The following is a 24,374-nucleotide window of genomic DNA, read 5'->3' on the forward strand; positions in this document are numbered from 1 at the left end:
CTCTCTGTTGGGAGTGATTTTCTACCTATACAGAAGCTGCATGTGCAATGACTTATGGTGCGATGGTGTTTGTGTGCCGATGCACATCATTGTGTGTCAGCACCGGTTAAGGTCAACACAGCTCTATAGCTGGCCACCCATGTGACATGCGATCGGTCATCACATGAAACCTATCGTGACGTGGAACAATGTTGTGCGTGCTCACAATGTGTGCATGTGCATTGCTCTATCTCTCTCTCTTGTTTAATGAAGCCCACCCGTCAGGGCTGTCACTGCATGCACGTGTCGTCATCCCATCGTCATGCGACGAGTCAAAAAACATAAAAACGAGGGTGGGTGGTGCCGGTGGTTTGTCCTCGGCAGGTGGCCAACAACACCATCGGGTCCATTGGTCAGGGGCCAGACATCAGGTGATGCATTGCCACCCAATGGAGATCCAGTTTACCAAACTGACTTGTTTTTTTTTCCTCCCTCTCCAATCCCAACTCCCCCCCTCTACCACACACACATAACCAGCACCACAGCTCTTCACGCCACCTCTCCAAAACCCTTCCCCTCCCCCTTACAAAGGCTCCCAACTCCCGCCTCCCCCTCCCACCACCACCACCAAACCTCTCTCTCTCCCTCCCCACACCCCACCGCCACCTTTACCCGCCCAACTTAAGCACTGCTGGCCATCATCACCATCAAGCCCCTGATTTCCAGTTGAAGAAACCCTTTCCTCCTCTGCCTCTGTATTTGTGTGAAGGCAGCCATTTTAAGAGAAAGAAACAGAGACACGTGCACAATGACACGCTCACAAAGGCGGGTGGGGCTCGTGGTGGTGATGGTTGGTGGCTTGTGCCAGGCTGACGGGGGAGGCACTTTGGTGTTTGCTAAACCGACCCCCCGTCGCCACAGAGTGGGGGGAAAAAAAGCCCTCATCTGAGATCGGCCATTTCTTTGGCTTGCCCAGTCACTGCTCATTCACCATTCACAGAAAATTCAGAAACTTACACAAGTGTGGTGGACATTCTTTGGGTTTTTTATTTGTTTTGTCCCTGCTGCTGTGATCATTGATGCCTTATGTAGATTGTTTTTAAGTACTCCCCACACCTTATCTAATTCGTATTATTTCTGGTCATACATAGCCTGCAGTGAAGGAGGTAGAAACGTTGCCTGGTCTGCCATGACAACAGAAGCCTCCAGCTGATTGTATAGCATTAATTTTAAAAGGCTTATTTTTTTTTGTGACGTCTGGCAGGGGGAGGGGGCGTTAATGAATATTAACATATACACGAATAGATCATCACATTCGATTTACCAGTAAATAAAGTACAGATAACATTTTTTTTATTTTGGGAGATCTTCAAATTTAGTTGACATTTGGATAAAATATTAATAACCGCATAAATAAGGCTAATAATATGTAATACAGTACTATATGTCAATATGATATAGTACTGAATTTGTGATATTCGAGTTAAACCACAGTAATAACCTGCCTATAAAAATTATTAACCGTACAATTATACCCCGGGCAATTAAAATCCACACCGCATCAATTAAAAAAACTTAATTCTCGAATAACACCGGTTAAAAAAAAATTCATCCCAAAACCACAATCAATGTCGAGTTAAAAACTCAGCAATTTTTTCCCTAAACCAACAAAACCCCAAAAAAAAATCTAAAACACCCCACAATTAGTGAAGAAATATACATCCCGTGGCTTTGGGAACCCTCTCTGGCTTGTGTGGGGTGAGTGAGAAGAGAGAGAGACCACGTTCGGGAACAAAGCCCCCGGCGGAGAGGAAGTGGCAGTGGCAGCAGCAGCGGCGGCGGCGGCAGCAGCAGAAGGGACACGAGGCACCCACCACCGCCACCCAGACTGGGAGCCGAACCCCAGAGGCAAACGCAGCCGTCTCTCCCTCCTCTTCCTCGGACCTTTCACCATTCCCCACAAGCTTTATCATATTAAAAAAAAGAACCCGGGACCGGTGGGACGGGACTGCTCTGGGGAAGAAGAGAGAGAAAAAAAGCCCTACCTCCAGGTAATAAGGTATGTTGTATACGCCGGCAAAGTAGAATTGGTACGGAATATTCGTGGGGAGTATTTTTTAATTACTGATAATTGGCGGCCTTTACCTTCGGCGGGCCGGGCGGCGAACTACACCGAGGTGGAGTCTGTTCGGGTGGATATTTATTCTTTCTCCGTACGTTTGTTGTATAACAAACACACGTCGTCAAGAAAAAAAAGATGCGAACGAACCGACGTTTAACAACAACTCCTAAATCAGCGGGCGTCAATTGGCGTTCGTTCGTGTCGTGGTGTTGTTAGCAGAGCCGTCGCGGCCGAGAGGGATGGGATTGAAAGGCCCCGGACGGTGTAATAATAAATAAATAAGCTTCTTTGTAATAATTTTGTGTGTATATACACACAGAGAGAGACGCACACTGAGAGAGAGCTGCTATCTTGTTAAAAGGCCGCCCCCGTGTGACCGAACATTGCCTGGGCTCGACTGATCCGGTGCCTCTGCTTAAGCCACACACACACTGGACACTGCATCTGAATGTTACATGTGGAGAGGTGTTTTTGTGTTAATCCACTGCTGGATGAGGGTCTTCCCCACCCCCTAAACCCCGTGGCAAGTAGCGGTGGTAGTTAGGGGGGGCTTTTGACCATACTTCACCACGCCGGTCGTTGCGGATTTGTGAAGCCGGGGGAGCGTAGACGTGATTGGGGGTATGGTATATTACATACAGTACACACACACACACGCCTCTTTAATGATAGATTACGATAGTAGTTGGTGTTATTCTAGTTTATTACACTTTGATAGACATTGTATTGTTTCTGTGACTTTTACTTTGTTAACTTTTCTTTCTGTTTTCGCCGGCACTTTGCCGGCTGTGAATGAGAGATGCGTTTAGTAGCGGAGTTTCGTCGATAGCCTTACGATAATGGAACGGTATATGTTGTAACATTACAATCGTAGGGTTACATACTTGTAAACATTCGATTACACGATATTGCTGTACTCGTTAATGAAGGTTGTCATTCGCGTACTGTATGTACACACGAGTGCGTGTAGGCCCTACTATTATACACTGTATTACGTAAGCCGTACTATATATGTTATATCGTGTGCGATAGAAGGTGGTAAGATATATATATATATGTTCGTAACGTTATACACGATAACTGTTATTGTAAACGTCGTGTTCGCCTTATTTTAATTACCGATTCGGGCCTAGGCGTTAGGATGCACCTAGGCGAGTCGCACAATTGTTGAATAATAATCATGATTTGTATCGATCATAAACGACCACATTCGATACCAATGCGTCGTGTTTGTGTGCAGAATAGTTAAATCCGTGGGTTTTATTGCGTTTAAGACTCGGTTTTGTTAGAGTCGAATGTCCCATTGTACACGGGCGAAGAGACGTTTACGTTGGCAAAGTTTTTAGTCCCTTCAAAGTGTCCACTTTAATCAAAAAATAACATGCTACTTAAACAATCGTCTCATTTCATCGTGTGGTTTGGTTAACGTTTTCGTCTTTAGGGTTTTTTTGTTATTTAATGTGTATTTAAACTTGAGTTTGTAACTTCCTTTAGTGGAAAGAGGCACGCTATAGTGTAGTCGTTCAGAATTTGACCATTGGTTCCTCTTTGACTTGTTTAATTGTGTAATTTTACTTTAACACTTATTTTAGACATGGTGAAACAATAGTTTATACTACTGAAAAGTTGTTTTGTAAAAATGCTACCTCGTGTTAAGGCTCTTTTCCAATTAGTTTACATTGGACTCATTACATGTTTGCCTGACTATTCAATACCATTAAAGCGGTCAAAATGTTCAATAAATGCACATTCATCCATTATTGACATTTAAAGTATGAAAATATCACGTTCTTTGTATGGGTTTAGGCTGCTTTAGATGGTTTCTTGTCAAAGTTACACCCACCAGAGTCGCATGTTAGTCATCAAACTACACCATAATGGAGACGCCGGTCATATATGAGCGGAGTAAAAGTGCAATTGAGTCATCATTTTAGTCATCCTCATTGTTATGCACGCACAAAGATGAACTTGGGCAGCTAGATTGGCCATCATTGGTGCCCACAGTGTTGCTACGTTCATACTCTTGGCCTGGTGGCTTCAGCGTAAGTACCAAATCGTGGTTTGGGGGGGAGGTTCATCATTCGATACATCGTCCAATTTGTGATGAAGTCTAAAGTGGTCTGTCCTATGGATAAACTTGCTCCCGCCATAGGAATGTGGAATCTACACGACTGGTTCAGGGCCGTCAACAGATGAGCGCTAATTGCTCATTCGAGCAGGAATTCACTTTGACTTTTGACCGATTGTACTGTACAGTGAATTGACTTCACGATTCTTACAACAGACTCGACAGAACTTTTGTAACTTGTGCGAGTGAAAACGTGACAGTTTATTTGATTGGTCATTTGAAAAAATACTTAAGCGATAGTATGTTATCTCATGACATGGTGACGAAGTGGCCTTTGGCATCACAACAAATGTGGTGTGGACTTTACTCCAGCAATTAGTTTTGTACTTGGTGTAATTGGTTTCTCGTTAACTGTACATTAACAACACGCAGGAATATGTATGATAGTGTAAATATGTCCCAGTGCTTTAACATGAATTCCAGATGTAGTTACTGTAAGATGAAGCACTACTTTGTTAGCGGTGGGGGGGGGGGTGTGGAAAGTGTAAGTTATCCTTTTGTTGTACCCCTTGTTAAAATGGGATTAACGCGTTTAAGTACAGTATTATGGCACTACTGTACTTTGGAAGTGCATACTTGACCTCTACCCATATCCAACCCCATCCTGCCACCCACGCTCTGGCTAACCAGCTCACCGATCATACACATTTATGGGTTTAAGGAATTGTCCATTGATGTGTGGTATTGTTGATCAGTTTTTTTTTTTTGGGGGGGGGGGCGGAGTGTCGTGGTGGGTGTGGGAGATGTAGGGGTGCAGGTGTTTTCTTTTTTAAAGCCGTGTTGATTTGTGCCTTCTCCCCATCTCGTGGTGTCTTAGGACCTGGCCACTGTATTGCCATGACGACTGTTTGAAAGATAACATGCCAGTCGTAAAAAAAAGAGAGAAACTGGCTTCAGCCGGTCTGAACCGGTTTGCCCCTCCTCCCACGTTTAACGCTGCAACCCAGGCAGCCAGGCGGGCGCAAGGTATTGTGGGATGCCGCCTTGGCCGGCTCTTTAATATGCAGGGTCATGTGACTGGCTCTGGAAGCCATTTCCTGAATGGGACACAGCCACCACCACATCATGGGAGACGTGCTGACGCAGCAAAGGTGCATCCACAGCTGCAGCCCAACTGGCTCGGCACTCGACATTGTCACGGGTCTTCCAAGTGCAGTAGGATAAATGCAAGAAAATAACAACAGCAGCAACAAATCATCATAATTGCAACTGTCATCAATTGCAACTGCATACAGAGAAACAAATAACGGCTACCATTATGTTGGTTGTGACTTAATTGTGCAGAGTTGATGTTGGCTGTTGCAAACACATGCTGCATTGACCTTTACATGGTGTTCTGTGCTGTTATTGGGACAGTCTCAAATAAGTTTTTATCCCGGTACATATACGGTTTTAAACTTTGCTTATCTCTGTCAAGAGTCAAATACAGTAAAGTTAAAATAGTGAATAAAGTTCCATGCTTAGGTGTGAAGAGCAAACCCATTTTCGGTCTTTTTGGGGCAGTATTTAGCAAGTAAACACTAAGGAATAAACAATTTGGATTGAGCTTCAATGTATATTTTTTACACATGTGTGATTGGCCTAGCTACAGAGTCCCTCACCGCTGCCCTTGCTGTAATATAGCATTCATTATCGAATTGTCACTGTAAATGTGGTTCCATTTCTGTTATGTAGACTTTCCACAGGCTTGTAATTTACCAATTATGCATGCAATTATTATTTTGTGTGCTTCCAAAAGCTGTTATAATATAAACATTTATCACACTGGCATGGTAGTATATATTTTAGCGGAACTGCTGAGGTTTGGTTAGTGGTATCGTGATCTCATCAAAAAGTGATGAACATCTCATCCAATATCTAGTGTAAGCATAAACACATTTTTCACTTGAGTGCTATAATATTTGTGGCAATGCATTATACATTGCTCCGCTTGTACTTGCTGCGTGTTAATTGTGGGTTGCGGTATTTTTCAGAGCTATCTGAGATGGCGGATGTGGATGGAGAAGAAACATTACAAACCCAGGATGGACTAAAGAGGAAGCTGGAGGAGGAGGATGGAGAGATCACCACAGACATTAAGCACCCTAAGCTAGACCTGCCTGTCGAAGGAGAAACTGACCCAGGTCAGGCCCAAGAAAATGGCATGGATGAAGACCTTGCTGATTCTGAGCCTGATGGTGATCTACCAACCGAGTGTGATGTGCAGCCGGAGACTGTTGCACATCCCGAGGATCCTTTAGAGCCTGTGAGTGTGCCACAGCAGGAGAATAATGTGCTGCCCTGCAAAGAATCTTCGCCTGAGGAAGAATTACAAGCCAAAGATGTCGTTCTGCCCCAGAATGCTTTGTCCCCCCAAATTGCATTGTCCCCCCAGATTGCATTGTCCCCCCAAATTCCATTTTCCCCCCAAATTCCATTATCCCCCCAAATTCCATTGTCCCCCCAGAGTGCATTGTCCCCCCAGAGTGCATTGCCACCCCAAAATGATTTGCAAGACGAAGAGGAAAAGATGCAGACTAATGATGCATTGGAGACCCAGGATGAGTGCCGGACCAAGGATGCTGTGCAACTTGAGGATGGTGTGCAAGTGACGGAGGAGAGCGTGAAAGAACAACTAGAGGAGAGTGAGGAATTGGTGAAAGTAAAAGCAGAGCCAATGGCGGATGGTTATGACCAGAATACGGAAGAAAAGGACGCAAGCTCCCCACGTCCTGCAGTGAAAAAGGACAAAGAAAACATGTGTGATGAGCCTGTGGACATGAGCACCAACAAAAGGTTATTTTTCTGTTTTAAGTAAGGTACACTTTTTAACTGAGCATTAGAATAATTATGGTAATTAACCGACATATTCTCTGATGTAAAATATTAAAAATGCGTGGTTGAGCAGAATTTCATTTAAAAATGGAAGAACACGGGCATATTTTGCTTTTCTCTTAATCACCTCTTCGATCCATGTACGTTTTGCACTGAGCTACATAATGCACAGGGAAAGCATTAGTGGGGATGCTAACTCAGCAATAGTCAATATTAACTGAATTAAAATTGAGTCTTTTGGTACTGCTAACATTCAGACATGTTTTATGCCAGTGATGCAAAGAAGGAAAAGCGAGGACCATCACCCGATGTCATTGTGCTCTCCGACAACGAGTCTTCTAGTCCCACAGCCAATGGTTACTGCAAGGACGAGGAGATTGGCAACGACTTCATCAAAGTATGTGCACACACAACTCGCGTGTACATACAGTCATCCTAACCAGCATCTTAATGGTTAGCCTGCTGCAACACAAATGACCTGTGCATTTTCAGTCTCCATATAGTGAGTGTTTAACCTCATTTAAGGGTATTTACTTAAAGCTTGACCAAATGATTTTCCAATAATTAACGTTTTTTGGAAGTGGATCATCAACTCGAGTAACATTTTCATTGAGATTCGATAGGCAGTAGTTCATATATTTTACAATGTCTTTTGCAAGGATTTTTATGAACATGATTACTCAGAGCTGGGTAATACTAGCAGCCAGAATAAGGCATCCTAATGGTTAATGCTTACACAAGGAGCATGTTTAGCAGTTGGACACTGCGATTAAAACATGTTTCGTCATGTTATTTTTCGATATGACTTTAGTCCATCTACAACAACATTATAGATGGATTAAACAACTTTATTGTAAACATAAAGTTATCTCAATGTTCTATAAACCGTTATTTGTCTCGTGGTAAATAGATAACACTTCTAAAATTACTGCAAAACAGATTATTTCACCAGCCATGAATTCAAATGTAAGCTGGAGAATTTGTGCAGTCTTTTTGGTGCTAACTTGATGGCATATGTGGCTGCCCACACCCGTGCACAGTCAAGCACACCAGAAGAACGGGAGAAGATGATCAAGCGGCTGAAGGATGAACTCCGGCTGGAAGAGGCCAAATTGGTGCTATTGAAAAAGCTTCGGCAGAGCCAGATGCAAAAGGAGAATGTTACACAGAAGGTGAGCAACCTGCCAGATTTTATTTATTTCTTGCACCCATAATGGCAGTCAGTGTTGGTCAGTGAAGTTAAACGCTAATTTGGAAGTTTATACCTCTCTGCTGCATCATCGGGCATGTTGCGTAGCCCATTGCATGCATACTTATGTGTGTTTGCGTGCGAGTTTATATTCCCATACAATTACATAGCCAAAGTGCGTTGTTCATGTACTTGCAGGGATTAATAATAAAGCATAGCATACATATGCCTTTTACCGCTCGTCAATATCTGCTTTCACCTTGGAAGCCATGCTTAAAGCTGTCAAAATGTTATGCCTAATTATTTTTGCCACATACACAACTTAACAGAATGATTATGCTTTTATACTCTCCATGGGCAATAAAGCTCCCACTTTAAATAAGACTGCGAGTAGGCATGCACAATATCATTCACCTTTAACATGTGCATGAGTTTGATGCTGGATTCTTGTGCATGTTTACCTTTGGTATATAACCTTGTCAACGAATATACCTCACTCGACTTGCTAATTGTGCTATCTTTGAGAATAGTGTATTCATGGGAAAAACACTGTAGCCTAATAGGTTTTGCAGCTTTCCTGGTGGGAAATAACACACAAGTGTATATATGTGTGGTTTTAAATACTGCTTATCCATGTAACTTTAGGAGCCATATTAAATGTTCCTCGTTTCTTACAAGGCTTAGTTTGTTCGGTCGATCAAATGACAGTTTTTTTCCTCATGCTGTGTCATGTTACCTACATTGAGCAGACCGGGTATGGATAATATGACCAATGTGGTCTCGTTTGACAAATTAGCAAAGCATTCATTTATGGCAGCAGTATTTTAAACAATGTTGTATGCATGAACTGACATAGAGACAATGAAAACAAACTGGATTTTACTGGCAGCAATGGACTACGCTTAAACTGGAATTGGAGAGAATATCTTCGTTGATGAATTCCATAAAGGCATTTCAATTGATATTTAACAGTGTCGGGGGAGCAGTTGCGCAGTGGTTAACACATTGCACAATGAAACCGGCGATCCGAGTTCGATTCTTAGCCACAGTTAACATCTATCGCATGTGATATCTCTACTGGTCCAAGTCGTCCTTCCCCCTTCATCCCAAACTTTTAAATGTGGTGAAGTATGGTCAAACAACTCCCATGACCAACATGTCCATAGGCAGGTATTCATCTTGCATTGGCTTGACAGTGCTGTTGATTTTTTTAAATGGTGCAGAATTTATGCAATATAAATGCTTGTGGAAATATTTTTGGCTTCTCTAAGTTATGACCATGGGCTCCATCCAGTGCTCATTAAATGAGTTGTATTTGAGTGTGCAACACGTGCTATTGGTTGAAATTAGTTTTAACATGAGATGTCATATAGGAGTGGTTCCACACCTGTGGTCCACAGATTGCTGGTTGTCTCTAAGACTGGGAAGTGGTCCACGGTACTTTTGCTGAAATCATGTTTTTTCACAAAACACCACTTTTTTACCGTTGATCCTTGAACCATTTTTCGGGTGGCCAATGGTTTGCAGGTCCAGATTGCTTGGAAACCACTTTCATAGAGTACGATTGGTTGGCTTAAGATCACCTGGGTTTGACAGCATTGTCAAGTGGAACAACTGCTGTAAAAAAATGCATTTTTTTCAAGAAAAGTATCCCAATGTCGATTTTTGTAATAGATCTTTTCTATTCATTTGTTTTGGCTTTATATCCTAAACAGCCTTGGATAGGAGTACATTCCTGGCCTAGGTCTGCTGTCTCGTTTTTTCGTTTTTGCGTAAGCTCTTTGTTGTTTGTAGACAGGTAATTGGGGACCATGTTATTGGATTCTTGATTTTAATATATTGTGATTGACAAGAACACAACAGTGGTTGTATTAGTAAAGTAACAATAATGATGCAAAATGTCTTTAAACCATAATTATTTGTGACTGCAACAGATTTACATTTAACAAAAGCTGCACTGAACTTGGCAAGAAGACCACATGATGGATTGACTTGCTTAGACATGGCCTGCTTTTCAATATTAATTCTTCATCTCCATATTTCTAATAACCATGAAACTGAACTTGGATGTTCTGCTTGTCTAGCATAATTGTAAAAGGCAAACGTTTGCCCACACATCTCTTCTTGATGTGTCAGCACAGCTTTTGTCTGTATTGTTCATTTGCAATATGCTTCAACCATCACAGCAAAATCAGTCTATTCCTCTAACTTAAAATTTTTAAAGTAATTACAAAGCAAAATCATAAAACTATGATTTTGGGACACTTTAGTGAATTTTTATTGTACAAGAATTTGACCCCATGGTGATATCTTCCTTTTCGTGTTTTCCTTTGATTGCTGCCAGCCCGCTGCACCGCACGGCACAGGCTCTGCGTCGGCACCGCCACCTCTTGTACGGGGCAGTCAGCAGCAGCAGCTTCCGGGCACCCGGCTCCCAGCTCAGCAGGCACGCATCAACCCTGTAACACACTACCATCAATGGCATGGCAATGTTCAACGCTCCTTTAAGTTCTCTGCTCTGCTTTTCGCTAACTCACCCATTCACTCGCTTGCTGTCCAAATGATTATGGGGTTCACACAACTGTGGAGGTGAATGGACAGTGCAGGGTTGTTTTTTACCTGTCAACTGGAATCTCGTATTTAAGTGTTAACAGGGGATGATTCCTAGAAGCTCACTTTCTGAGGCACTGCAACTTGTTGCTGCATACATCCATCATGATGTGTTGTTGGTCAGTATGCAGGTACTCGGGTCAAGCCTGATTCCACCCCAATCTTTTTTAAAACACTTAGCCATATTTCGTGTTATGGTGTGGACTTAACATGTAATTTTTATACTGTGAAACTTACAGTGACCAATGTGAAAATGAGTCCCTTCACAACTAATGTTGACTTTGGAATTCCGGTTAAATTAATATCAAGTATATGTATGTATGCAGGGTGGAGATTTAATTATTTTATTGTGCCCAAGTATAATCATGCCTGTACTGCAGGTGAAATCTCCTCTGAGATGATATCATGGCTGGGTGTGGCCTTCTTTCCTCGTGTCATTTCTTCATATATAAATTAAATGGCCATATGTGTTGGTTTGGCAGCTCTGAAAAACAGCTTACGACACCACAAAGCCCATGCTCTATTTTTGTCTTCGGTAGCTGTTGAGTAATTACTAGAGATTGACAAAGCTAATTAGATTACTCTCAGGTCTTCTTAAGGTAAAATTCTCACACATTACCATTCTTCATCACATTAATGCTTTGCTGTTTAGCGCTGAAGTAATATGCGCCTGTTTGAACATTAAACAGTAGTTTTTAGTGTTAGTGAGTTCTCTATTGGCCTTCCATATGCTCAGCTTCTTCAGTCATGCCATGATTGCTCAGGGTCCTGCAACCCTCTAAATGCCATTGGCCACTCTGACCTCTTGACATCTATATTACAAGTAGGTTTTGGTATTTTGATCTGGTACTGTTCTGTTTAGGTGCAAAATCCTGAATTTCAGACTGGTTTTGTGATCTTTTTGACAAATTTCATTGCTTTGTTGGTGGTAAATTAATGCCTTTTTTTATATGGATTTTTCAGCAAATGACGATGCCAAGAAACCAGGGGTCAGTGGTTCCCCCTCCCCTGGTACGAGGTGGGCAGCAGGGCCCCCCCAAGTTTTCACACCATCAGTCATCGCAAGTCGTCATGCCCCCACTTGTCCGAGGCCCGCAGGTTTGCACAATTTGCCATTAACAACGCTACCTTGTAACGGAACAAGGAAGATGCTTCATTTTGTGAGACAAATTTATAGGCTATGTCCTAATAGTCATAGGATTTATGATGCATAGATTCTCAATGAAAGCAATATATAAGGATAGTGTACAAGTCAAAGGACATCCCCGTCACATCGCAAGGTGACCAGGAAACTTCTGATTCCAGGTTGTGCAGCCTAACCCAAGCCTGCCCACAATTATAAAAGTCCTTAATGATTACACTATGTAACACAATTTTTTTTCCTAGGTAGTGTTATTTCGTAATTTATTTTGCCTAAAAAGTCTAGAAAATGGCTTATTCCCCACAAACTTTGCTTTTGTGAACAAGACAGTGATATTTAGAAATGTACCTATTTTCCATGAGAAAACGGGCGAATTTGTGTCTTTTCGATCACATAAAGTCGTAAATAAACAACATGAATCAAAGTTATATGTAGTTATACTAAAGTAATACAAAAATGACTACAAAAGATTTAGAAGTTCATAGATTTTCGAGGTTTACGATTATACTGTAAATCACTTTCACGAATCAGCCCCCAAATGCAGTCTCCCATTATGTTCTCGATATACTGTCTTTGGTAGCGGCGTGCAAAGTGCAGTATATCCTGGTGGAAGCGCTCGCCTTGCTCCTCCGAGTACGCTCCCATGTTCTCCTTGAATTGATCAAGATGAACATCAAGGATATGGACTTTGTGGGACATCCTACAGCCCATTGTGCCATAGTTCTTCACCAGAGTCTCAACCGGCTCCAAATAGTTTTCGATCTTGTAATTGCCCAGGAAGCCACGAACCACTGCGACAAAGCTGGTCCAATCCGCTTTCTCCTTACTAGTAAGCTTTTTGAGGAATTAATTGCACTCCAGGATCTTCTTTATCTGTGGTCCGACGAAGACACCGGCTTTGACCTTTGCCTCAGACAGCCTAGGGAAGTGTCTTGAAGGTACTTGAAGGCTGCCGACTCCTTATCAAACAGCTCTGCTAAATTGTTTCATAAGGTCCAATTTCATGTGCAGTGGTGGCATCGGCACCTTCCGGGGGTCCACCAGTGGCTCCCACTTGACATTGTTCCTCCCCACAGAGAACTCGTTCCGCTGTGGCCAGTCCCGCCTGTGGTAGTGTGCCTTGGTGTCTAGATATTTTGTATTACGTCAGTATAAATACATGTTAAGTTTGATTCATATGTTGTTTTTTTCTGAATTTATGTGAACGAAAAGACACAAATTCGCCCGTTTTCTCATTGAAAATAGGTACATTTCTAAATATCACTGTCCTGGTCAGAAAAGCATAGTTTGGGGAAATAATAGCCATTTTCTATACTTTTTAGACATAAGCAATTACGAAATAACACTACCCAGGAACAAAAAATAAATTGTTACACAGTGTTATGAGCAGATGCTCGAGGACTACAATGGCATGGAAAGTAACCCAAAGCCCCTGGCCTCTTGGTGTTATTGTAGCCCTTGACCAATTAAAGAAAGCAGAAGTGAAAGCCCTGTTGGTCTTCACGACAGATCTCTGAATTGAGAAAACTAAAAAGAATGACGGGTGGTGGCCGAGGCTAATGATGGAGTGGAAGCCAATCCCAGAGAAGACATCTACCACATAGATAGCACTGAGATCGACTCTTCTGCAGGAGCTATATGGATTAAAGTGGTGGGCTTACATCAGAACAAAAACAGGTCAGATTGTGTGGGGTCTCCTTAAGGATTACCTTAACTTGAAATAAGTGTCGAAAATTATGTTTGCAACCTGACATTTATTTGTATGTCCTGTGCAAGTAAACACATTTATATTCTTAGGTTTTTTCGGTAAAGTCACGTAGGTAAAAAATTTAAATTAATAACAGTAAATAAAAAAAAAATTAAAATCACGACGTTTCGGAGGCAACACAAGCTTCCGACTTTACCGAAAAAACCTAAGAATATGAATCCTTGCAGTCACGAAAGCTTCAAATCTAGAAATAAACACATTTACATTAGTCGGCATTTAGTGGCACATCATAACCCAGTTATATTTTCGTTTTTTTTCCCTTTGTTGACTTGAGCAGATGCATGGTTCGAGACCTGGTACTGCTCCCCCGCCACTCATGATGGCTCCCAGAGTGACGACACCATCTCAGATGCAGGGCTCCAGGGGCCTCTCCTCCAGCGGGCTTGTCCGTGTCACTACTGTGACACCACCAACCTCCGGGGTTGTCAACTACACTCAGGTGAGGCTGTGAAAACCAGTAATGTGTGCCAACACGCCAGGACGCTGGGACTGGTGTGTTCATTTTGGGTGTGATTTTCGTTCGTGCCAATGTCACGGCATAGCGATGTAATTTCCCTAGGTTATTAGACAGGGTGTGTGTGTTTGTTTGAGACTCAATTTGTAAATGTGAAATTATAACAAATGAGTGCCGCTATAGTCTTTCCTCTCCAGTCCAATGTGGATACAGGGCACTGGAAAATTGTGTACAGGTCAGTACAGCGTGATAAACGTACACTCTTAGGTAAATAATCGTGGCAATAGCCACCAGGTCTCATGTGCACAACAGCCGTGGTGGCGAGAGGGTGCCCCGGAACCGAGATGTTAACTACCTCGCCTGGTCTACAGGAGGTGGTGGGTTTGATCCAGACCCTTATGCCTGTATATTTACAGTTTGTATGTTCTCCCCCTGGTCGTGTGGATTTTTCTCTGGGTTCCTCCGGGTTTTTTCTCCACATTTAGAATCAACATACTATAAATGTTTGTGGCCAGGTTGCTTCTGAAAATACTATAATAGCTCAGTGGGCCTTACCTAGTAAATAAAAAAAATTGTTTAGTTTAGTCTGGTCTAGTTGCCATTTTACAGATATAAATTGATCTTCATTTGAAGCTTTCGTGACTGCAGAAATCCATACTTTTTGGTTATTTCGGTAAAATACCTACGTGACTTTACCGAAATAACCAAAGAGTATAGATATTACTTGGTTTTCCCTTGGCACAGTTTACCTTCAATATTTTTTAAAATGCCAAATAGAAGTGTAATTTATGGTTAATTTATTGTGTGTGCAAAGTAATCTATCAGAGGGCTTATATGTGACCTGTAAATACCCAGTGAACAAACGTTTGGTGCATTTTTATGAAGGTATGCTGCGGGGGAGTTGCTCGTATGAAAATTGTTTTCATATTTGTTACAATCGGCCTTATTTCAGTCTTCCAAATGGCATAATTTAAGGTCACTCTCTGGGTATCAACATTGCTTGGAAAGAGCTTTTGTTTAATGGTTCATTGTGCTCTGAATAAGGGTTTTCCTGAAATTTTCGTTCCTTTTTTGGTGTTTTTTATAGTGATTTAAAACGCACCATCTGTTGATTTTAAGAGTAGAAACTTCTACTCTGGTAATGTACACAGTGTTCTGTTCATTTTATTTACGAGTAGAAAATGTTGCGTATCATGGCATGCTTGTTATTTTGTGCACTTGATTCTTATTTCCACGAAGACTGAGGCTACTTGGAAAAAAATATGCTTTTCGTTTGCTGCATTGGATCATACCCAGACATGTTTCGCATAACAGATTTACAAGGACAAGTAAATTGCAGCATGACTAAGGTTACAATCTAGTCGATAAAGTTAAATGATTACTTGCTTTTGGCGAGTTTGAAAGTGTCAATACTCAGGTATAGTGTATTGAGCTAACTTAAGCAATTTAGAAAAAATTCAAATTAACCATCGGCAGGCACAATTCCTGAAAAATATTGATTAAATAATAACTATCTTCTCTGAAATTTCAGGTTTGTATCTCTCTTACCTGCACCATCATGCCTAATTTTTTTACAACCAGTTTCAATAACAAGGCCATACTTAGCTTAAACTAGCTTCCCAGTCACAACATTATATCACTATAGCAATATACAAAAACGGTGCAAAACACACCAGCCTAAACACAGCGTTACATTCTTATCTTGATCGCATCGACGCTGGTTCCTTCAGGTTCACTGCGTTTAATAAAAAATGTTTCTTACCTTGGCCTGTGCAAAATCATACTGCTTAAATATGTTTTCATTACGAACATTGTGAAGAATCCTATAATCCTCATTCTGCTTAACATGACCTCCATTGTTCGTAGTTTAGATTCATTGCTTCGTGTGTCTTACTCGGCTGATGGTGTCACCCTGGCAAACACTTGACATTACTCAGATTTTATAAACTATCGGAGGAGAAACTCTTAAAGTATGAACTGGAAATTCTATCTTGAAGGTGAATCCTAATAACGCACTACAGTGTGGTGTCAAATACGCATGAAAATACTTGAGCAACTTTTGCATTGCACAGGCCAATATAATAATTGTATTAATACCCTGCAGGAAGCCTCACTGAGTGACGTTTTACATGGAGCACATCTTTCACCGTTATGATGGTTTGTCCATGTATTGAGCCTCTCGCCGTGCTTTTTGATGCAGAGCATGGTGCGTGGATCGGGCGGAGCCAGCTCTTCTCCCACGCCAGCACGCAGCGAGTCGCCTGCCAGCCGCCAGGCGGCAGCGAAGCTGGCGCTGCGCAAGCAGCTGGAGAAGACGCTGCTGGAAATCCCACCGCCCAAGCCTCCCCCACCAGAGCTCAACTTCCTGCCCAGCGCTGCCAACAGCGAGTTTGTCTACCTGATTGGGCTGGAGGAGGTGGTGCAGAGCCTGCTGGAGACGCAAGGTGAGAACCATTTTTTAAAATCCTTTATATTAAGTTCGCTTGCTTGCGCGCTTACGACCGTGCAAATCTTTTGGTCGTTTTTTAACCCACTTCCCGTGATCCAATAGAGCTGACATTTTGCACACAGACTCGTTGTGCATGACAATTTATTTTCGTGAAAAAATTTTTCCTAAATTTTCCACTTTTTAGGAAGAAAAAAAATTTCTGATTTTATTTAAAATACCAATGTGATAAAAATGAAACTCTTACGCAAGAAAAACAGAAATGAATAATAAAATAAAACCGATGCCACGCATATAAAGGATTTATAGTGAAAAACTTTGTTTTTACGGGTTAATTTTTTTATTAAACTCAGTGAACCTGCAGGAGCCAGCGCCGTTGCGATCAGGATAATAATGTGTTTAGGCTGGTGTGTATTGCACCGTTTTTGTATATTGCTATAGTGATATGTTGTGACTGGGAATCTAGTTTAAACTAAGTATGGCCTTGTTATTGAAATTGGTTGTAAAAAAATAGGCATGATGGTGCAGGTAAGAGATAGACCATGCATGGTAACTTTGGTGGCTGGATTCTATAGTAAATGACGGTGAGTGTGGGCCATGACTCGAGGAGACACTCCTCCTGGTGTAGTGCTAGATAAAAAAAAAGTAGAGGAAAACATACGAGTAAAATGATCAGTCATACAGACTAATGGGAAAGGCACCCTTCTTGGAGGTTAAAATAACAAGGGTGTTTAAACTGAATATGCGGTTATCAGGATGTTGCAAGATAATGCCTTTTATTGGTAACAAATTGCCACCGCTGCAAAGCAAAAACAACTCCTCTTATACCTGCGTTTATCTTTAGGCAAAGTGGCACCGCAGCCCATGGGCCGGGAGCCGTTCAAGTGCCTGCAATGCCAAACGGACTTCACTGCGCGCTGGCGGCATGAGAAAGGAGGCACTGTCATCTGCGAACAGTGCCTGTCTTCTAATCAGAAGAAGGCACTTAAGGCTGAGCACACAAACCGCCTCAAGATGGCATTCGTCAAGGCCCTCCAGCAAGAGCAGGTGGGTGTGCTTGAGGTCACGTTGACGTGCGGCCACTTAGTCGCATTGGGGTATGCTTTTGTGGCACAAGCTCAGCCAATTACGAAGAAAGGCGCATGCATGTTAACATGCCCATTGTTTTACTCCTGGTAATGTATGGAACTGTCAATACAATTTGGATCCGTAGATGTGCACTGAAAACGGTAAGACCTTTCAGACCATTGGTGATGAAAGATCTGCATGTTCCTCTAGATTGTTGGTGAATCTTTATTCATTTCAAAGGCTTGCAGAAATTGCTGTTTAAAGAGAAGGCAATAAGCTCATGCACCCTTCAGTACAAGATTGCTCGCTAATCTGCATTCATTTTATTAATGTATTGTAACTGAAAAACATTACATTATTAATAATCAAAGTCTGTATAAATATCCTATAACTCATTAGGCATATTCAATAGCACAACGTGTAAAAGCAAGCAATAATTTTCATATAAATCTGTATATTTGTCTTCCATTAGTTTATAAGTTAACTTTATTTTTAACAATACTTGATGACATCGCTGAAAACACGTTGGTAATGCTGTGAAATCCTGGATTATTTTCTGTTTCACATGTCCACTGAATATTAAACCACTGCTTCTATTTTTTTATGTTTTTGCTTTCAACATTATGATTGAACAGATTGATTATTTAAGTTGGAGGCACAATTTTAGTTTGTCGATTTGGGAGTCCATTATAAGTTGATTATGGTTGAAATTACGTGGTCGTGTCTCTATCTGCAGGAGATTGAGCAGCAGATCCAGCAGCAAACGGTCTCCACTCCAACACAAAATGCCAAATCTCACATGCAGCAGCTCCCACTTAAACAGGTCTGCCGTTCATTTCATTTTTAAAGACCTTAACCTATACTGTTATTCCTAACGCTCTCATGTTTTTCATGTTGTACCTCGTGTTGTTCGGCATGTCAGATGTTTTGCTCCACTTGAAACGTAATTTCAGATGTGCCGAAAAACATGCAAACGAAAACACATCGGAGAGCTATACTGCGCAGTCATGAACTTACATAGTATTGCTGTTATTCATCACTGTCCAGCCATTTAAAGTCTACAAGGTGTCTTAACACCACATTTAATTGCTTGGTACCATTCCCTAACTCTTTGCAATGTTGCTTTCTGTGTAGCAGCAGTCCACACGGCCAAGCCAATCAATGGTCCAGCGAGGCCACCAGCCTCAACACCGGGGGGTCCTGCACAGCTTCCCACAGCCACCTCAGATGCAGGCGTCCAGCAAGCTGCTCGGGCTGCAAGGTAAGGCCCAAGTCAGGCCTCAAGCCAGGCCCCAAGGGGGCGCAGGCAGAGCTCGAAGGCACGCCGTCGCATCCCACTCAGGTGAAGAAAGTCGGTTTGGTTTTTTTCGCACGCATGCACAAATTTTCACACGCGCTGATGCATACAAGCGTGCGTTTATTAGCTTATTTCTCTTCTACAAATCATCCTTGCGCTCTGGAAGAATGGGAAGTCTTTTTATCCAAATTACAATATCTTGGCGTGGTATCATTGGTTAATTAGGAGTCTTGGATTTTTTATGACTTGACACAATAATGTGTATCGGGTTTATTTATTCATTCTGATGCATAGTAAAACATGCATCATGTCATAACGTTTAAGTGTCACGGTAATAAATAGAAAATTGGATTGTGAAATGTTTATAATCAGGATTAGGTTGCCATTTCTTCCCTTAAATTACACTTAGTGGTACAAGTGCATATTTTTTGTATTCTCATCATCCCCACATCTTATCTTGCATCGTACTCTTTCAATTTCATTTTGTCTAAATGTTTTGTCCAGCAGGTGTTCGTGCATAACTATTTTGTTTTTGCACCACTTGATGATGTTACTTGTCTCAAGTTACATCAAGTGGTATTTCATAACACTCTCACTCAAATGTCCCACGAACATTTAAGTTTTTTTTCGATTTAAAGCTTTCGTGACTGCAGGGATTCATCTTCTTGGTTAGTTCGGTAAAGTCACGTAGAATGGAAATAATAAAATAATAAAAATAAAACATCATAAAATAATTCTCATGACGTTTCGGCCACAACGCAAGCAGCCGTCCTCAGGTGAAGAACAGGTCTGTCGGGTAGACAGCGTCTGACCTGGTCTTCACCTGAGGACGGCTGCTTGCGTTGTGGCCGAAACGTCGTGAGAATTATTTTATTATGTTTTATTTTTATTATTTTATTATTTCCATTCTACGTGACTTTACCGAAAGAACCAAGAAGATTTGAGTTTTTGGTACACTGTGCTCTCACCACTCTAACTGATGTTCCTCCCTGTCCATGCCACAGCCGGGGTGAACATGGCGTACGTCACTCCGAACCTGTCGGGCCAACACAAGCCCTCAACGTCGACTGCTGCATCACCGGCTGAGCGCCAGCGCGAATACCTCCTCGACATGCTACCCTCACGTTCCATCTCTCACCCGACAGTGCACCGCCCTGTGATGGGCTCACGCACGCCCTCCCAGCTGTCGCACGGCGCACGCGTGCCCATGCAGCACGGCGCCGCGTCGCGCGCCACTGCGCACCCGCAGCAGCATCATGGCTCACGGGCCATGGGCCACCACTCGCAGGCCACAGGGCGTGCCGTGCCAGGCACAGGATCGTCACCGTCTGGACGGTCCATGCAGCAGCCATCGGCCAATCGCGCCGTCAACCAGACCACGGCACACGGGCGCTCCCTTGCACAGGGCAATGCAGCACGTTCCGTCACGCAGCCTGCCGGTTCCTGGAAGTAGACCATTTTGTTTTTTTGTCTGCTGCTGCTGTTGCTGCTTGTGGAACCATTGCCACCTTCACAGCGCTGCAAACTCGGAACGATCCATCCCAGTGCACACGGCCATCCATAGCTAACGAAAGAATGGTCTGAATGGCTTGTACGAGTGTACCTGTTGTCACAACAGTTTATTCACATCCTATGCCATTGCTATGTTTGCCTGGGATCACCTTCGGTTGCGCCGTGTGAATTGGAAGGTATTTTGTAAAGTGGGAAATTAAATAAAGTTTGTGAAGCATTTGGTAACATATTGACATATGCATAATTCCTTTCAGCCGTTTTCTGGCAGGAGCTCATTTAAACATGGATATTTTGTTCATTATTTTGCTCGTAAATCTCCCCAAGCTTTAATTAGGTCATAAATGCAAACGAAAATCGCATTTGCCACTTCCACCGCATAGTGCTGAAGAATTGTGCAGCTTTGTAATGTCTCCTTGCTGGCCCAATGGAGATTATTGCACAGTCGTACTGCATTTAAAATCCTCTTCATTCCTCCCATTGCTCACACTTTGCTGAAACAGTTAACTTGGCATACAGCTGGCTGTGGGGAATTTGTGCAACTGTGCTGGAATTGTGAATTTTACTGTAAACCAGAACGACACATTTATCCTGGCTCAATATATTACATTTAAGTGCACATATTTCTGTGAAGATAAATGTGGCCTTCCCAGTTGTAATTTCTATATTGAGAAAGATGCACACTTTTATTCCCTTGTGTTTTAGAAAATTAATTTTGACAACTTTGAGTTGCTTGTTTAAGTGTATCCTTTTGGCCATTTGAGGAAAAGTTGCTGTCGTGTGTGTAAATAGTCTGGCGTCGATTTAACAAGTTTGCAACTGGGATTCGTTTTGATGGTCATGTCAATTGACCTACATTGATGAACGTGCGACCAACATAAAATGCACCCATCGTCACAATGCAGACTTTAAAAAACAGCAGCAATGTCCAATATCCCACAGCTCACCTGGCTTACTATTTTCATACACATCACAAGCTGTTAAATAGCGTTTGTAATGAAATATAGCTTCTGTTGTAACTTAAAAAAAAATTGCCACAGTTGCAATTTATTCGTATTTGCGCACAAGCATTAGCTGACCAAATACAGTGATTTCTGACTAGCCACATCGCTTGCATTCCCATCATATTTAGCGAAGCCAATAGTGTTTGAACAGTGGTAAGTCAAAGTAGCCTTTCCGTGGAATTTCCATGGGTTATACTAACAGGGTGTGTAAGGTATATTATCCTCGAGGGGCTTATTCGCCCCCCACCCCTTCCAAAGTATGCAACTTTTAAAGGCGGATTCAACATCTTTAAGCTATATACGCGAACTCCCCTTTATAACGATATGTTTATGCAGCAGAAGCATCGATCTTTGGTGCGAGTCTGCCCTCTACTGTTAAATAGGTGGAATAAGAATTTGTGTGCGCGTTACGTGTAAATGTTATCCTTGACTTGCCATGCCAGTCGCGCACGTTTGAGATTTTTTGCTGACTTTGTAAAGGTAAACAAACTTTGTTCACTGGACACTGCACTTGTTGACATTGTTTTTTTTTTGTTGTAAAAAAAAGATTTGCATCTGGCTAGGCTTTGGGTTGTTGTAGATGTATTTTTTTTTCCTTTTGGGAAAAGAGTATAAACACAAATATACTTTGAAAATATGTATACGTTGATATGCATTTATTATACACACACGTTGAAGCATAGAGGCTTACTTCAGGTGATCACTTTAATAACATGCAGGTTAAGTGTAACTCGCGATTGCTACGGTGATAATATAATGCTTGTCGAGTAGCGTTTCTCTCCAACCCACGGGTGAAAAAGTCAACATGAACATTGTAATCTCAAGGACTTAGTAAAAAGCCATCTGAAGAGCATACTCGCCGGTGTGCTGATATGTATTGACCCTGATTAATGCTGGGTAGAATGCGGACGAGTGCAGCCTTTGACGCGATTTCTGCACGCGAACAACTGAACATCCCCCCCCCTCCCCCTACTCCAAAACCATTGCCGCCCGCTGCTCTGTATATACAGGTATTTATAAGACGGTTTGCATACCCTTTGGTTCTTTCGGTAAAGTCACGTGTGAAGATAAAATAATGAATTAAATACTAGCATACGACGTTTCGATTGCAACACAAGCAATCATCAGGTATAAATGAAATAGAAACACAAATCTAGTATACTTAGAAATGTAATGAAATACAACAGAGAGTCGGATAACATAACAAGTCAACAAAACACCCTTTGCATACCAGCAAGGATGTTGAGGTGTTTTGGCAGTGCGCCGTTTTAGTGGACTTCAAGTGTGTTCTTGTGCGTGAGCGGGTTGAATCTGCATATGCAGTGCTTGTGAATCTTCGTGACTGGTTGACATTAGACCTCTCCCTTGAGGTGCCCGACTACGTTTTGCCAACGCATCGAAACCATACGCGGTGTTCCAGTGCACGTGTTCCTTTTAGGCCGATTAGTGAACATGTACTTTGGAACACGAGTTAACTGAGATTTTTTTTGGAACATTTGGCTGCGACGTGGGTCAATTACTGGTCGTGTTGGCTACTGTATGGTTGGTTATCTTTTTTTTGTAATCTGAGAATGTGCACGGTAATATATTCGTTCTTCCCCTTCTCATATAGCTTTAAGTTGTGTGCATTGTTTAATTTCTGTACTCTGTCAACTTGGCGATCTGTCACGTTTTCATATGGCGTGAATGAGAGCAGGCCATGCTAGCTTTAGCTTACTGTCGGGTACTATTTTGTTGTAGCCAGTAGGACAATTGTCGTTGCTGTATTGTAAATCGAATGCACGAAAATTATCTGAATGGGGTTCAGTTTCTCAAGCTTTTTTTTTCAAATATCTCTCTTCCCCAATACCCTCACCCCACCTCTTCTCCCCTCCAGCCTCTTTTTTTTCTCGATTTTACTGAAACAGCGACAGGGTCTTGCAAGGAGAAATGAGTGTAAATGTGTTTTTTGTTGTACCTATACATATGTAATTTTCGTTAAAGTTTTTTTTCATGGACAACGCAGACAGACTTTGATATACTTGGTCTCCACGGTAAATAAAACTTGAACGATTTCCCGTTAATGTTGAGATAGCTGTCGCTAGAGAGAAATAAAACAGACAATTTTTTGGGTGTTTTGTGTGTAACGTATGTATAGCAGCGATTGTTATTTCTCAATGCAGAGAAGATTATGCGAGCTTTGTCTTACTGAAGGATGTAACTTTTGTACAATAAAGGAGTAGGTTAATATGTTTGAACTTTGCACAAGTGTGAAAGTTCTATTTTTTATAAGGCCCTCCCTTAGCGTATACAAGTGCAGGACGTATAGCATTGCTCAAATCTGTTCCGTCATCTTTTGCTCTGTAATTGCATTCCCTCATGCACGGCTGGAAAAAGGACGTGTTATTAAAAGTGCGTTGTAATAAACTTGTAAAAAAAAAACTCCACGGACGTTCTGTCTGTGTGCGCGCGTGTGTCACGACAGATTCAGACGCCCGTTTGACAACTCTCCATCTCCAAATCCTGAGCCCCCATCCCGACGAGCTCATTCAATCTTGAGGATGCGTGGGGTAAAAGGTTGAAGAGGGATCGTATCAACGGGTGCTCGGCCGGGTGATGCTGGCCACCAGCCCTCTTGTGTGCCGTGCCGGCCTTCGTAGGTGCTCTTCGCTAACAGCACTTGCCCCAACATTCTGTTAAGGCTATGGGGTGGGTGAGTGGGGTGTTGTCTGGGTTTCAAGATTGAAGAGTTAGCATGGCACCCGGTGCATCACTATACCAGTGGCTCCATAAAAATAAAACAATACAATTATCACGACGTTTCGAGTGCAACACAAGCAATCGTCATCAGGTGTGAAAACCACAG

The 24,374-nt window shown here is 42.2% G+C and overlaps 1 protein-coding gene across 8 annotated transcripts; it reads left to right on the top strand.

The window, feature by feature from the left end:
* Positions 1-1,642: 1,642 nt before the first annotated feature.
* On the top strand, positions 1,643-23,930 carry LOC144955798 (transcriptional repressor p66-alpha-like). 8 transcript variants are annotated; one of them, XM_078885974.1, is made up of 12 exons: positions 1,648-2,038; positions 6,203-7,004; positions 7,317-7,440; positions 8,084-8,215; positions 10,577-10,678; positions 11,806-11,940; positions 14,029-14,190; positions 16,406-16,649; positions 17,496-17,698; positions 18,456-18,542; positions 18,854-19,061; positions 20,021-23,930. In XM_078885974.1, exons 2-12 carry the CDS (start codon positions 6,214-6,216, stop codon positions 20,467-20,469), a joined length of 2,637 nt encoding a protein of 878 aa, XP_078742100.1. In that variant the 5' UTR covers positions 1,648-2,038; positions 6,203-6,213; the 3' UTR covers positions 20,470-23,930. The 8 variants fall into 8 exon arrangements, with proteins under 8 accessions (XP_078742108.1, XP_078742107.1, XP_078742100.1 ...); XM_078885979.1 differs by having other exon boundaries at positions 18,854-18,980; XM_078885975.1 differs by having other exon boundaries at positions 1,648-2,030.
* Positions 23,931-24,374: the final 444 nt, after the last annotated feature.

This window comes from Lampetra fluviatilis, chromosome 3 (genome assembly GCF_964198595.1).
Source record: "Lampetra fluviatilis chromosome 3, kcLamFluv1.1, whole genome shotgun sequence".
Taxonomy (NCBI): Eukaryota; Metazoa; Chordata; class Hyperoartia; order Petromyzontiformes; family Petromyzontidae; genus Lampetra; species Lampetra fluviatilis.

Coding starts and splice junctions, on each gene's coding strand:
- LOC144955798 (XM_078885974.1), top strand. CDS start 6,214: ATGGCGGATGTGGATGGAGAAGAAACATTACAAACCCAGGATGGACTA. Junction 14,191..16,405: donor GGGTTGTCAACTACACTCAG/GTGAGGCTGTGA, acceptor TTTTTGATGCAG/AGCATGGTGCGTGGATCGGG. Junction 16,650..17,495: donor GAGCCTGCTGGAGACGCAAG/GTGAGAACCATT, acceptor GTTTATCTTTAG/GCAAAGTGGCACCGCAGCCC.